Here is a 13,129-nt window from a genome sequence, read left to right on the forward strand (position 1 = left end):
CACTCTTGATCACTAATGTCAATTTCTGCTGTCTCTGCTTTGTTGTTTTCATTCTTCATTTTGTTTTATTTATGATAGATGTTGCTGTCACAGGTTTCGCAACATCTCGAAGGGGCGTGATGTGTATCTATATTCATTACGTCATAGTTGTACTGCATGCACGCACACACACAGATTAGTTGAGTGTGCTTCTTTTTCCTGTTGTTCTTTCTCATGACATGTTTTGTTTCTGTTCCCAAGTCTTCACGAATAAATAGTAACGTATCAATGGTATGACAAAAAAAAAGGAATCTTATCTGGTAAACATGCCCTCTACATCAGTATATACGTGTTGGTGGCCAAAAAGTTGGTCCGGTGATCACCTGACCAACCGGACCTGTTCCGGCGGGCCTGTATCAATATCTGCAGACTGGGAGTATTGAAAGCAATGCTGATGTTTAAAGGGGAAGTTAAGGCAAAAATTAAAATTTCACCAGTTGTAGTCTTCGGGGTGCTGAGTCGAATGGTCGTGGTCCGAGAAAGCTGAGACGCTCCCTTCCTACTTGAATCCCAATCGAACTCGCGCACTTCCACCGAAACTGGGTGACTGCGCCCTACTAGATGGGGATTTGTATGCAAAATGTCACTAAAAGCGCCATTTCGTTCTTATAAAAGCACGGATGACCGCGATTGGCCCATATGTTGTAGTCTTTTGGATGCTGAGTCGATTGGTTTTGGTCCGAAAAGGCTGCGATGCAGCGTTCCTCCTTTATTCCCAATCGAACATGGTTGAACAAGCGGTCACGTGCTCCTGCGTACGCCAGTCACCTGGTCACCGTGCCTGCTGGGTACAACTTACTAGCCTGTTTGACCTTTTTTGGGTGCAGTCCTGTCACTCGAGTTGAACTCGAGTAACCTTGGTGTGAAAGTTGTCGCCTGCTGGCGTGGTGACCAGGTGATTTGGGCACCCAGGAGCACGTGACCGCTTGTTCAACCATGTTCGATTGGGAATAAAGGAGGAACGCTGCATCGCAGCCTTTTCGGACCAAAACCAGTCGACTCAGCGTCCAAAAGACTACAACATATGGGCCAATCGCGGTCATCCGTGCTTTTATAAGAACGAAATGGCGCTTTTAGTGACATTTTGCATACAAATCCCCATCTAGTAGGGCGCAGTCACCCAGTTTCGGTGGAAGTGCGCGAGTTCGATTGGGATTCAAGTAGGAAGGGAGCGTCTCAGCTTTCTCGGACCAAGACCATTCGACTCAGCACCCCGAAGACTACAACTGGTGAAATTTTAATTTTTGCCTTAACTTCCCCTTTAACAACTCCGTCTTCAGCTCACACGGTGTGGCAAGTGAACTCCGGCCTCACCGGCAGTATGCACCATGTTCACTGCACGCTGTAGTCTGCAGTCCATCCATTGGAAACTGGCACCCCAATGTTTTGGTGTCTCCCACGTATGGTCCTGAACTGTTGTAGATGTCGTGAAACAACAATACATCCTACATTGTGTGACCCGCGTAATTATTCCTTGCCACATTAGACTTTAGAGGCCAGAAGAATCCAAGGAAAGGGAATTTGAATTTCATCCAGGTTTTATAAAATTAGGACAGGTATGCCATGGCAAAACATGTGGAGAAGAAGACTTTTTCAAGTTAAAAAAAGGTCTTTCTTAGCCTCGATTCGGCCAAAATCGGGCTTTCAAAATCCAGCGGGACTATTTTTGATAGGACTGTAGCAGGGAGTCGTATATACACGACTCCCTGGACTGTAGTGTTTCTGTGAGCAGATGCAGCAGAATGTGTGGCTCGGGAGGTCGGATTCAGTTCCCTTGCCACCCACAAGTTGATTATAGATCAACGTCACAATGCCTTCAACACTGGAGAGGCTGCCTTGCTGAAGGGTCTGCTGCAGTACATCTGTGTACGACACACAATCAACTCGGACAGGCCGACAAAGGCATAGAGAAATTTAGAAAGGATTGCATCTGGTTTGCTGCGCCGTTGGTATTCATCTCCCTGTCCGTTGTCTGTAGTTTTCTGCCGTGCACTGTTTCCCACAACTGAGCTAACTTAGATTAGACGGTTGTAGTTTGCTGCAAGTAATACCGTGTACCAAAGTAATGACTTGTTTGCTAAACTACTGACGGAAACAACCTCGCCTTGGGTAAGAGAAGCGCTAGCATTAAACCATTGTTCATGACCTCCGAGAAAAAGGATATTAGCGACTGGTACAGCCTGATGCAGTACTGCTGTGAGTGCAGGCGGCTGGCCCATAAGTCATAAGTCCGGCTCAGAGCCACTGGCTCCTGAGGGGGTAGTATGGCCCCAGGTTGGCTACATGCATGCGGCCTGTGCACATTGTTTCCCCCTGTCCACTGATTTCAGTGTCGCGAGAGGACACGCCTCTAGCTGCCCTATACATCAGACATGTATCTGGTTGTTTCAGATACACAATCCCTTTACTTTAGTACATTAGATGTGTAGCTAGCCCAGCAGCTGCATACCGCACTGCACAAGAGAAACAGTTTTAACTGTTTCTTCAAATAAGGGAGAGACTCTTGGCAGAAGCGTACGAGGAAAATCTATTAATACGTCCACCACGATGATAAAATACACAAAAGACATTTCAAAGAAGCGATTGGAATTAGCAAACACTGGTACGGCCATGGCCGTACTTGTCATACCAGTGACACCGGCCCTGTGAATCATAGAATTATAATAATTGCTGATGACCATGATCTTTCTGGACTAGGTCATGTCGCCAGTATGGACATTGACCTCCCAAAAATACGTCCTCTTTGGAGAGCTGCTGTTCGGGCATCTTGGTGATGGCCCCAAAAGGTGCAGCAAGATGTCGCTACAAACAGCTGATCTGACAGAGACCGAGATCCTGGAGGAAATATGGTAAAATGCTATGCCGAACAGGCTGAACTCTTTGCATCATTACCCTCCTTCTGACACAGCGAAGACTTTCCAGTGTAAATGTGGGCAGACTTTCGTTGGTGACATCAAGCATCACACACCCAATTGCTACGCTTGCCCCATGCTATTACCACACTAGACATGAGTGTCCAAGGTAATTTATGTGTGTGTGCGTGTGTGTGTGTGTGTGTGTGTGTGTGTGTGTGTGTGTGTGTGTGTGTGTGTGTGCATGCTTGTGTGTCTCTGTGTGTATGTATTGGTGTCTGTTTCTTTGTTCAATGTGTTTGCCTTACACAGGACCTAACTTGCCATTTGAAGTGTTGTTCTCCATGACTGGAATGCTGCTGATCCTTTTCAGGATCTGCCCTCTACACCGCGGATGAGTAATGTGTGTGCGCGCGCACATGTGCGTGTGTACATGTGCGTGTGTACATACGTGTGTGCATGTAGGGAATCCATCTATCTATCTGACAATCTCTCTCTCTCTCTCTCTTTATCTCTCTCTCTCTCCCTCTCTCTCTTTCTCTCTCTCTCCCTCTCTCTCTCTCTCTCTCTCTCTCTCTCTCTCTCTCTCTCTCTCTCTCTCTCTCTCTCTCTCTCTCTCTCTCTCTCTCTCTCTCTCTCTCTCTCTCTCTCTCTCTCTCTCTCTCTCTCTCTCTCTCTCTCTCTCTCTCTCTCTCTCTGTCTCTCTCTCTCTCTCTCTCTCAGTGAAATTCCACCCCATGCACGAATAAGTTAGCACACAGGGTGTTGTAGCACACAGGGAGTCGCAGCACACAGGGTGTTGTAGCACACAGAGAGACAATACGAGATCATAGCGCCCGAAACGATGTGCCTTCTAACCCTGATTTGAAAGTTCTATGTGATCTGCGGCCTTTGCGTGCTCCCGATAGCAGTCTTCACTTGCTGACCCCAGCATGGCGGCACAGACAAGCGATGCCATAATACCAGTGGGCTATACCATTAGTATAAATCAGCCCTGGCCAGGGCCAAGGGCAAGTGTGCAAGCATATAGGCAGCCCGGGGGTCGAAACACTCGAAACACACATGACTTAGTATTACGCGAGTATAGTCATCCAGTTGTTTGTGCCCTTGACACTTAACTACAGTACATGGTTGGCACTCTGCATCAGTGAACAGCCGCCGCGCCATGCAGTGCTCCAGTCCTTGTTCACCTTTGCACAACGGTAACTGCACTGCTGCTCAATGAAATCCAGTCGCGTCACTCAAGTCTGCGCCGGGCGTTGCCGCACAGTCCTAGACCTGCCAACACTGGGCTGCGGAATGATGCAAGGTGCAAACTTGAGTGACACGACTGGATTTCATTGAGCAGCACTGTGCTTTCACGGAGTTTACCTGTTGAGAGATTAATGAATAGCTCGTTTTGTCTTGATGCCCCCCCCCACGTCCCCCACCTCCACCCCGCCTCGAACCTTACACGTTGGAAGACATTTTGCGAGGGCATTCAAGATGTGATTGAGGTATTGGAGAATCCTTCAAATTTATAACGTCTGAATGAGTGAATGGCTGAGGTGAATGTAAGATCATTGAATATCCATACCAAATGCCAGTGTGGTAGTGTCCCATGTTTCGACTCCTCGTGATGCAGTGGGGATCTTTTTAAAAAGGTTTCACGCCATGAACTACGTCTACGCACCCAGGGGACGTCCATTTCGGAGCAGTGCGCTTGCGGAGGCTGTGTAGTGGGAATACGCAGCATCATGTTTCCATTTCAATTGCTACATGTAGGTGCTGTGTTCAGCTCACGGGTCGGGTCTCTGTCCACAAATGTAGATTGCAAGAAATTTAGATTTTCTTCTCCTGTCGAATTTTCCGTCTCGTGTTTTCTTCTTGGCTTACTGATGGCTGAACTCTTGTTGTTTCTGCAGGAGGACGCCTCCTGATCACTTTTATAGCCTATCCTGGCTCTGAACTTCACACCTGAAATGATTAGTCAACCCCTCTCAGCCAATCAGAGTTCAGCGAGGGTTTTCTTCTTCACTTGCTGATGGCTGAACTCTTGTTGTTTCTGCATGGGGAAGGAGAAGTAAGCTGGAAAATTCTACTGGAGAAGAAAATCTAAAATTCTGGCCATCCCAAACTTCTCCCTCTCAGCCAATCAGAGTTCAGCGAGGGTTTTCTTCTTCACTTGCTGATGGCTGAACTCTTGTTGTTTCTGCATGGGGAAGGAGAAGTAAGCTGGAAAATTCTACTGGAGAAGAAAATCTAAAATTCTGGCCATCCCAAACTTCTCCTTCCCCATGCAGAAACAACGAGGATTCAGCCATCAGCAAGCCAAGAAGAAAACCCTCGCTGAACTCTGATTGGCTGAGAGCGGTTGACTAATCATTTCAGGTGTGAAGTTCAGAGCCAGGATAGGCTATAAAAGTATTAATTCCAGGAGGGGGATGGTGGTCGGGGTTCGGGATGGCCAGAATTTTAGATTTTCTTCTCCTGTAGAATTTTCCGGCTCGTTTCTCCTTCCTCATGCAGAAACACAACAACAAGAAGTGAAGATGGTGGTCGGGGTTTGGGATGGCCATAATTTTAGATTTTCTTCTCCGGTAGAATTTTCCGGCTCGTTTCTCTTTCCTCATGAGTGGTCAGGGTTCGGGATGGCCATAATTTTACATTTTCCAGATCCAAACCCAACACACAGACAAAGCCGGCAATGCCCCCAATGCAACGTTGTATATTTTAAAAGTATTGTTTTCGGTTTGGCCAAGAAATGAGACGGGAGACAAGCATGTGTAATGGTGGTCATGGCCTGCTCGCACTAGAGCCAGAACAACGCTCTTGAACGGACCAAAAACAGACTAAATCCACGCGATAAAAACACATAAACATGTCGACACGAGCAGACAGCGTGCTTCAACAGCTAAATAGAACTACTAGATTTAAGATGACGGAACAACGCCAACACCGATGGCAAGAAAACAAGTCCACGGGGAAATATATGACAAGAAGAAGAAGATAAGGGAAGCAAGGAAACCTGCACCTGGCAGCAGGCGTCAGTGACGACAGATCTAGAGCAACATAAGAGCTAGAGAATGCTTGGTTATAACAGGGTAGTAGTGGTAGGAAGTAAAACTGCAGTCGCCCTGCTGCATGCATGGGACCGCCAACAAGAGACTCGCATCAGTATGATTTTGTACAAGCAGTTGGGTTAAAAAAAAGTAACCGAAAAATGGCACAAGGGGAGTCATGGGTTATAATAAAATACACATAGTAGGTGCTGCAAGCAAGCGAAGCAACGAATAACAGGACGAGCAACAGTTCCACAGAAATGGCATAAGATAGTGGATGATAAAATGTACATATGAGCTAGGGAAGAAGGGGGGGGGGGGGGGCTGATGTGGGACGACAAGTAAGAAGTCATGGCAGCATGACCCAGAGCCCCGGCTGAACAAACAACAACAACTGATCAGATATGACGACCAGAGCGATGCACAGCATGCACAATGCCTGCACCCACTAATGGCTGGCATTGTTACTGTACGCGCGCGCGCATGGAGCAGCAAACAACATCTCACCCTAGAATAAAACGAACAAGAAAATGGTAAGAACACATGCGAAGGAAACGTACAAGGACTAGGGGAGAAGCGTTGTGCGCCGCCACTGCCGGCACTGCAGCTCCGTTGCATAGACACACGGCGGGCAGCTGAGAAAGTATACGTATGAGTGTGCGTGTGTGTATGTGTGTGCACAACTACTTGTAGGTAGGGGAAAGGGGCAATATGCAGCAGCGTTTGTCATGTAAGCAACTTCAAAAAATGACAAAACTAAAACAATGTCCACCGATGACTCACCGGAGAACAAAATAGACCAAAGTTGCGGTGACGGCGGCAAGCAAGCTGCAGTGACAGCTGCTAAAGGGACGCCTGTGCACGCCTGTGTGTGCCCACTGTGCGGCTGTGTAACTAGGGTGGACATGGCGCAAGGCAAGCAGACACAGCATGGGGGGGGGGGGGCAGAACCGGTACAAAGCCAGTGAGCGTCGGGCGGCAGTATTAGCGGCCAGGCTTACCTGACACACCATTTCACACCCATCTCTGACCAGCAGCAGCAGCAGTCACACTAAGCCGCCACGGCACACAACACATAAAATCCAGGGCACCGCACGAAGAAATATGGGCCTGAGAGAGAGAGAGAGAGAGAGAGAGAGAGAGAGAGAGAGAGAGAGAGAGAGAGAGAGAGAGAGAGAGAGAGAGAGAGAGAGAGAAGGGAGAGAGAGAGAGGGAGAGGGAGAGAGAGAGAGAGAGAGAGAGAGAGAGAGAGAGAGAGAGAGAGAGAGAGAGAGCACAGGATAAAGCGGTGCCGGTGGCTAGCGTACATTTCTTCCATTCTCCTCCGATTCCTTGCTATCGACGAACGACTGTGGAGTAGTGTCAATTGGAGACTGCAGTGGGAATAGAAAAAGACAGACAGGCACACAAAAATATTAAATCAGCACACGCCCCAGTGGAAAGGGGAGCATGTTGATGTGCATGTACGAGAAGGTGCAGCAACCTCATACAATCCATGTGGTGGCTTGAAGCAGGAAGACAGAGAAAAGAAGAACCCAACACAATACGCGGCGCAGGCATAGAGATGTGAAGACTACGGTGGTATACGCCAACAGCCAGCGGATGATAGGCTAGATTTAGTCGATTAGTGATGTTCTGCAACGAAGCCGTGATGCTACCCCCTTTGTTCCCCTCCTCACAAGGGCAGCTGTATGCCAAGGTCAAGGTGTGTGTGTGTGTGTGTGTGCGCGCGCGCGCGCGCGCGCGCGTGTGGTGTGTGTGTGTGTGGGGGGGGGGGGGGTCAAGTGCATGTGAAGTTGTACTGTTGACCATGTACTCCATTCGGTAAAATGACGCATGCTACTCATGCGGTTCTCCGAGAGGAGGCTAGCTGGCGAAGAGGAGTAGTAAAGAACACAACGCCAAGCCAGCAGGGATGCTGCAGAACTCAACACTTGACAGCACAGCCCTACCAGCAGTGGCACAACACAGTCACTCAGAGTCATTGCTGGACACCAGTTCAGGCGGCGATGCATCGTGGTGGCGATGGCAGCCGTTAGTCTCCTCAATCACCGCGCAGCTCGGTGATACTGTCGCCTGCCTGGGGCTCTCGTCATACGAGCGATGCACGGCGGGAATTCGACTATGGGCATTAATTACTGGCAGTGGCGTCGAATAGTCACCCTGGTCTGCCATCCTGGCATGCCTGTAAGCCCGAAGAGTGGGGAATGCAGGTATTCCTTCTGGTTGTCTAGGTTCTCTAATGATGAACGCCGGGCGTTCGGGTGCATGTTCGCGCCGCGTGCTATCTTTATCAGATTCTGGACTCTTCCCACGGCCTTTCAAAACGGAGAGTTCTCGTGCCTCCGCAACTCTCCACCTTCTGGACGCAGGGCTGGAGGGCTTTGGCTTGCAAGAAGAAGCCACGCTTCCACTACTAGTACTGTTGACGCTCCCGTGCCAGGCGTTGAGTTTTGCTGTTACTGTCGGTCTTATCTTATTCATAGCATCAATGAAGTCGTCTAGGCCGTTTGAGTCATCGCCGTTTGCGTCAATGCCGTTTGAGTCAATGCCAGTGCCAACTTGATTATCGCCATCGTCAGTGCCTTCCTCTTCCTCGCCATTGCCAGTGTCCTCTTCCTCGTCGTCAGTGCCTGTGACTTCCTCCTCCTCCTCCTCGTAGTAATCGTACAGATCTTCAGTCTCGCCATCTCCTCCTCTACTGCTCTTGACAGAAGTAAAGTTTCTTACAGACAACGCCGTGTATCTGCGCAGGAGGTCTTCGATAGTACCTCCGTCTTTAAGGGCCTGTGACACGTACGTCAGAAACAATAATGCTTAATTGCTTAGTGTCGGTTACCAATACATTACTGAAGAAGCATTTCTGAACTCGGATGGTGAGCCCACGTAATCATGGATAATCATGGATAATAAAAAAAGGAGAAGGACAACCTGAGCCTTCCAAGTTGGAAGGTTGTCAGTTTACACCTCTTAGAAGTGTTAGGTGTCAGGTCGTTGAATGTCTCAGTACTCCCTGTCAGTTTCGTGCCTTTTCGTTGCACTTGCTGACTGTATATGATCTGGTTACATTGGTGGACAGTTAGTCATAACCAGTACCATTTTTGTCCTTCTCCTTCTTTTTTAAAATCTATAAAGCATTTCGTTCACCTCCAACAAAGGGCTTAGTTCTGTCAAAGTTCCACCCGCGAAGAATGAAACCTACTGAAAAGGCGGGCAAATAGCTGCTAAAGCAGGCATTGACATGTTGAATGCTTTTTGGACAAAAAGGAATGGAATTCTGAATGGATATTTCTGCCCAGAAAGTACATGAACAGCTTACACACAAACAACCGGTCAACCATGACTACAAGACAAGCAAGCACAATATGAATGCGAATTTGTAATCTGCTTCAAGCCAAGGATCCGTCCCAAGCTCTGTAGAAAAAATCCTTGTTGACACTAATGCATGCTTCTTCATAGGACGGCTGCTCAGAGTGGAGTTTCGTCTCGTACTCATTTCAATGCAGGGTGAAACGGGTCTCAAACCAGAGGGACAACAACAGCAACAGCAGCAACAACAACATCAACAGTAGCGACAACAGCAACAACAGCAGCAACATCACCAATAGCAGCAGCAGCAGCAACATCACCAATAGCAGCAGCAGCAGCAACATCACCAATAGCAGCAGCAGCAACATCACCAATAGCAGCAGCAGCAGCAACATCACCAATAGCAGCAGCAGCAGCAACACCACCAATAGCAGCAGCAGCAGCAACATCACCAATAGCAGCAGCAGCAACATCACCAATAGCAGCAGCAGCAACATCACCAATAGCAGCAGCAGCAGCAACATCACCAATAGCAGCAGCAGCAGCAACATCACCAATAGCAGCAGCAGCAACATCACCAATAGCAGCAGCTGCAACATCACCAATAGCAGCAGCAGCAACATCACCAATAGCAGCAGCAGCAACACCACCAATAGCAGCAGCAGCAGCAACATCACCAATAGCAGCAGCAGCAACATCACCAATAGCAGCAGCAGCAGCAGCAACATCACCAATAGCAGCAGCAGCAACATCACCAATAGCAGCAGCAGCAACATCACCAATAGCAGCAGCAGCAACATCACCAATTGCAGCAGCAGCAACATCACCAATAGCAGCAGCAGCAACATCACCAATAGCAGCAGCAGCAACATCACCAATAGCAGCAGCAGCAACATCACCAATAGCAGCAGCAACATCACCAATAGCAGCAGCAGCAACATCACCAATAGCAGCAGCAACATCACCAATAGCAGCAGCAACATCACCAATAGCAGCAGCAGCAACATCACCAATAGCAGCAGCAGCAACATCACCAATAGCAGCAGCAGCAGCAACACCTACTACATTATCTCTCACAGGCCATTGGCCCATCACAAGAATAAAATAATTACGACAACCAACAGCGGCAGCTGACGGGACGCCATCCAGTATGTCTCTAACGCAAGCAGACATGGATGAATGTGACACAGACAGCGGGCAGCACAGAAGACTCACATCATCAACATCATCGCGAATGATCATCTCCCCTTCGCTGTCGTTCTCACCACTGCCGATCACATCGTTAGAGTCCTGGCGAAGCGGTGATGAAGGGATCACCTCAGAGATGTCAGCACTTGTATCGGCTTCATCTGTCAGCTGCTCCTGGGAGAACAGGCATCAGGAAAAGGAACACCTACAGTCAGCCTTGTGAATATAATTAATGACACAAACACCCTGGTGACAATTTGACTGCGTGCATTTCACCTCGCAAATAACAACAGCTCGCGAATAACGACGGCTGGCGGCAAGACTGAGGCACCAGGGGTGTGTAGACAGGTGCTGCTATAAAGCTGTAGCGACTTTGCAACGCCCACGTCGTTTTCGTCCAGCTCTAATTTTGATGAAATCGAGCGATGGAAACACTTTGCTCAGCATAGTTCCAGGTGTTGACGAATTTACCACCACCTCCATTGTGTGTGAACAGCCTCTATAGTGTGTGTGAACAGCCTCCATTGTGTGTGAACAGCCACCATTGTATGTGAATAGCCGTGAAAACCCAAGAAAGTGAACGGAACATACCCCAAAGGACTACAATGCCGCACAAGAAGAGGCACAGCATATCAGTTGCTGGTCTGCACCCATCGTGGTCTTTGGGGTGGAGGCTACAGTTCTAACTTAGTTCTCAAAATAAGCCAAAAATCTAAACCGACGGCACAGAGGCTGAAAATCCATTTCACCACAAACAAAATACAAAAGTAGTGGATGTTCTATTTTGCCCCGAAGAGGGGGTCCGACTCTGAACATTATTATGCCCTATTCAAAAATAACATTGACAAATCAACAATGGTTCAGAAGGCAACCAACAGCAGTGCAGAACATGCTACAATGGCAATGTCAGCAGCAGCAGCAGCAACACCAGGCAAGAAAGGCATTAACATCAGCAGCAGCAGAAGCGCAGCAGCAGCAGTAGCAGCGCAAGCAGCAGCAGCGCAAGCAGGAGCAGCAGGCAAGACAACTAGCGACAGTGCAGTGTTACTCACTTCACCAGCTGGTAAGCACTCCAGCCCTTTGGCAAGCGTGGTCCGTGCACTGTTTGAGCGCTCCAGATAATACCTACACCACCACCACATCGACATTATTATACAAGTGTGTGAGAGCACATCGAAGCAACAACGACGACGACGACGACAACAACAACAACAACGAATAAAGATTTGAAACAACAACAACAACAACAACCTGATGACTGCAGTACCTCCCAATGCCACAAAACACAACCAAATATGTGCGCAAACACATGCAGGCAGACACACACACACACACACACACACACACACACACACACACACACACACACCTGTCCTGAACATTGCCGTAAGACGGTCACATGTCACACACACACACACAAACGCGCGCACACACACGCACGCACACACACACACACACACACACACAGTGACACACATACACACAGTGACACACACACACACACACAGTGACACACACACACACACAGTGTGTATACACAAGGCATGCCCATAGATCTGTAGACGAGCTCAAACCAAGACCAACACTGTAGATGTCTGCGTGTTACACACATAACTTAAACTTACCCATTGCCAGCCTCGTTAGATTGTCCAGTTGCCCACTGGGTGTAAGCTCCATGAGCGTGCTGTACAGTGCAAAATACACCATGCACACACACCAATACACGCACCCGCAGACACACCCACACCCACACGACCCACAGAAATGTACTATAAAACACATACTCGGGGAGCAGCTGCTAGGAGCTGCTAGGAGCTAACAATAACTGCTACACCGTATGAAGTTCATCAATAACTGCTACATACACTCATCTCCTCATTCAGCCATTCCATCGCCATAGTGTACTGGCTGCGAATAGCCAAGTCCGTTTCAAAGAGTTGAACAGCCACTGGGCACCTGCAACGAAGCAAAGCACAGACACGTGCACTTAGTTGGCGGTAACAGGCAAGTCAGATCAGACCGCAGAGCAACCTTCCACATTATCCAGCAACAGAACATGCACTTAAATGATGCAGACAGTCCCGGATTACCCAGGGATCACTGTTACGCAATCAAAGAGCAGATGCTCTCTGTGACTATACAGACAAGACAACAGGCGACATTGACAGAGGTGAGCGCGGTGCACATTGATGCATTGCATACGTACGTGGTGAACAACGTGACACAGCACTTCAGGCACAGGTAAGCACGCTTCTGATAGTGAGTCTTGTTGTGCTGTATGACGGAGAACAAACCTAGAGAACGGTCGCTTGGAGCTGAACGGAGATCAAAGTTAATACACACGCACACACGCATACATACACACACACACAGACACATACACACGCACGCATGCATGTTGTAACTCGGTCAATTCTTGGTCTGTCAAAGAACAAAATCTCAACTGGCGTTTCGAGCAATCACCCAAGCAAAAATATAACTGACCTATCACTTACACGTCACGGCCAACTTGCGCTCGGGGCACAATGCGCGAATCGTCTGCTGGGATTTCCCCGGGATGTTGTTGGCGAGGATACACCCATTCAAATAATTCAAACTAAGACTCCCGCGAGGGGCTACCAAATTATTGGGATTCATACAAGCAAGGAGAGTGAAATGGCATATGGAGATCGTTCGTGTGCGCAAGCCCTGCGCTGACAC

General features: G+C 48.5%; 1 protein-coding gene across 3 annotated transcripts in view; it reads right to left on the reverse strand.

Annotated features, from left to right (window-relative positions):
• Positions 1 to 5,594: 5,594 nt before the first annotated feature.
• LOC135808521 (probable ubiquitin carboxyl-terminal hydrolase FAF-X) overlaps positions 5,595 to 13,129 on the reverse strand; it is a 56,295-nt gene continuing 48,760 nt past the window's right edge. For 2 of the 3 annotated variants that reach the window (XM_065321718.1, XM_065321717.1), the window contains exons 59-65: positions 12,636 to 12,744; positions 12,295 to 12,385; positions 12,055 to 12,113; positions 11,482 to 11,554; positions 10,457 to 10,603; positions 7,885 to 8,719; positions 5,595 to 7,305 (exon numbers count right to left, since the gene is read on the reverse strand). In XM_065321718.1, the coding sequence (XP_065177790.1) occupies positions 7,904 to 8,719; positions 10,457 to 10,603; positions 11,482 to 11,554; positions 12,055 to 12,113; positions 12,295 to 12,385; positions 12,636 to 12,744 (1,295 nt within the window). In that variant the 3' untranslated portion in view covers positions 5,595 to 7,305; positions 7,885 to 7,903. The remainder of the gene's footprint in view (positions 7,306 to 7,884; positions 8,720 to 10,456; positions 10,604 to 11,481; positions 11,555 to 12,054; positions 12,114 to 12,294; positions 12,386 to 12,635; positions 12,745 to 13,129) is intronic. The other variant, XM_065321719.1, reaches the window with a different exon arrangement.

This window comes from Sycon ciliatum, chromosome 2, assembly GCF_964019385.1.
Source record: "Sycon ciliatum chromosome 2, ocSycCili1.1, whole genome shotgun sequence".
NCBI classification, from domain to species: domain Eukaryota; kingdom Metazoa; phylum Porifera; class Calcarea; order Leucosolenida; family Sycettidae; genus Sycon; species Sycon ciliatum.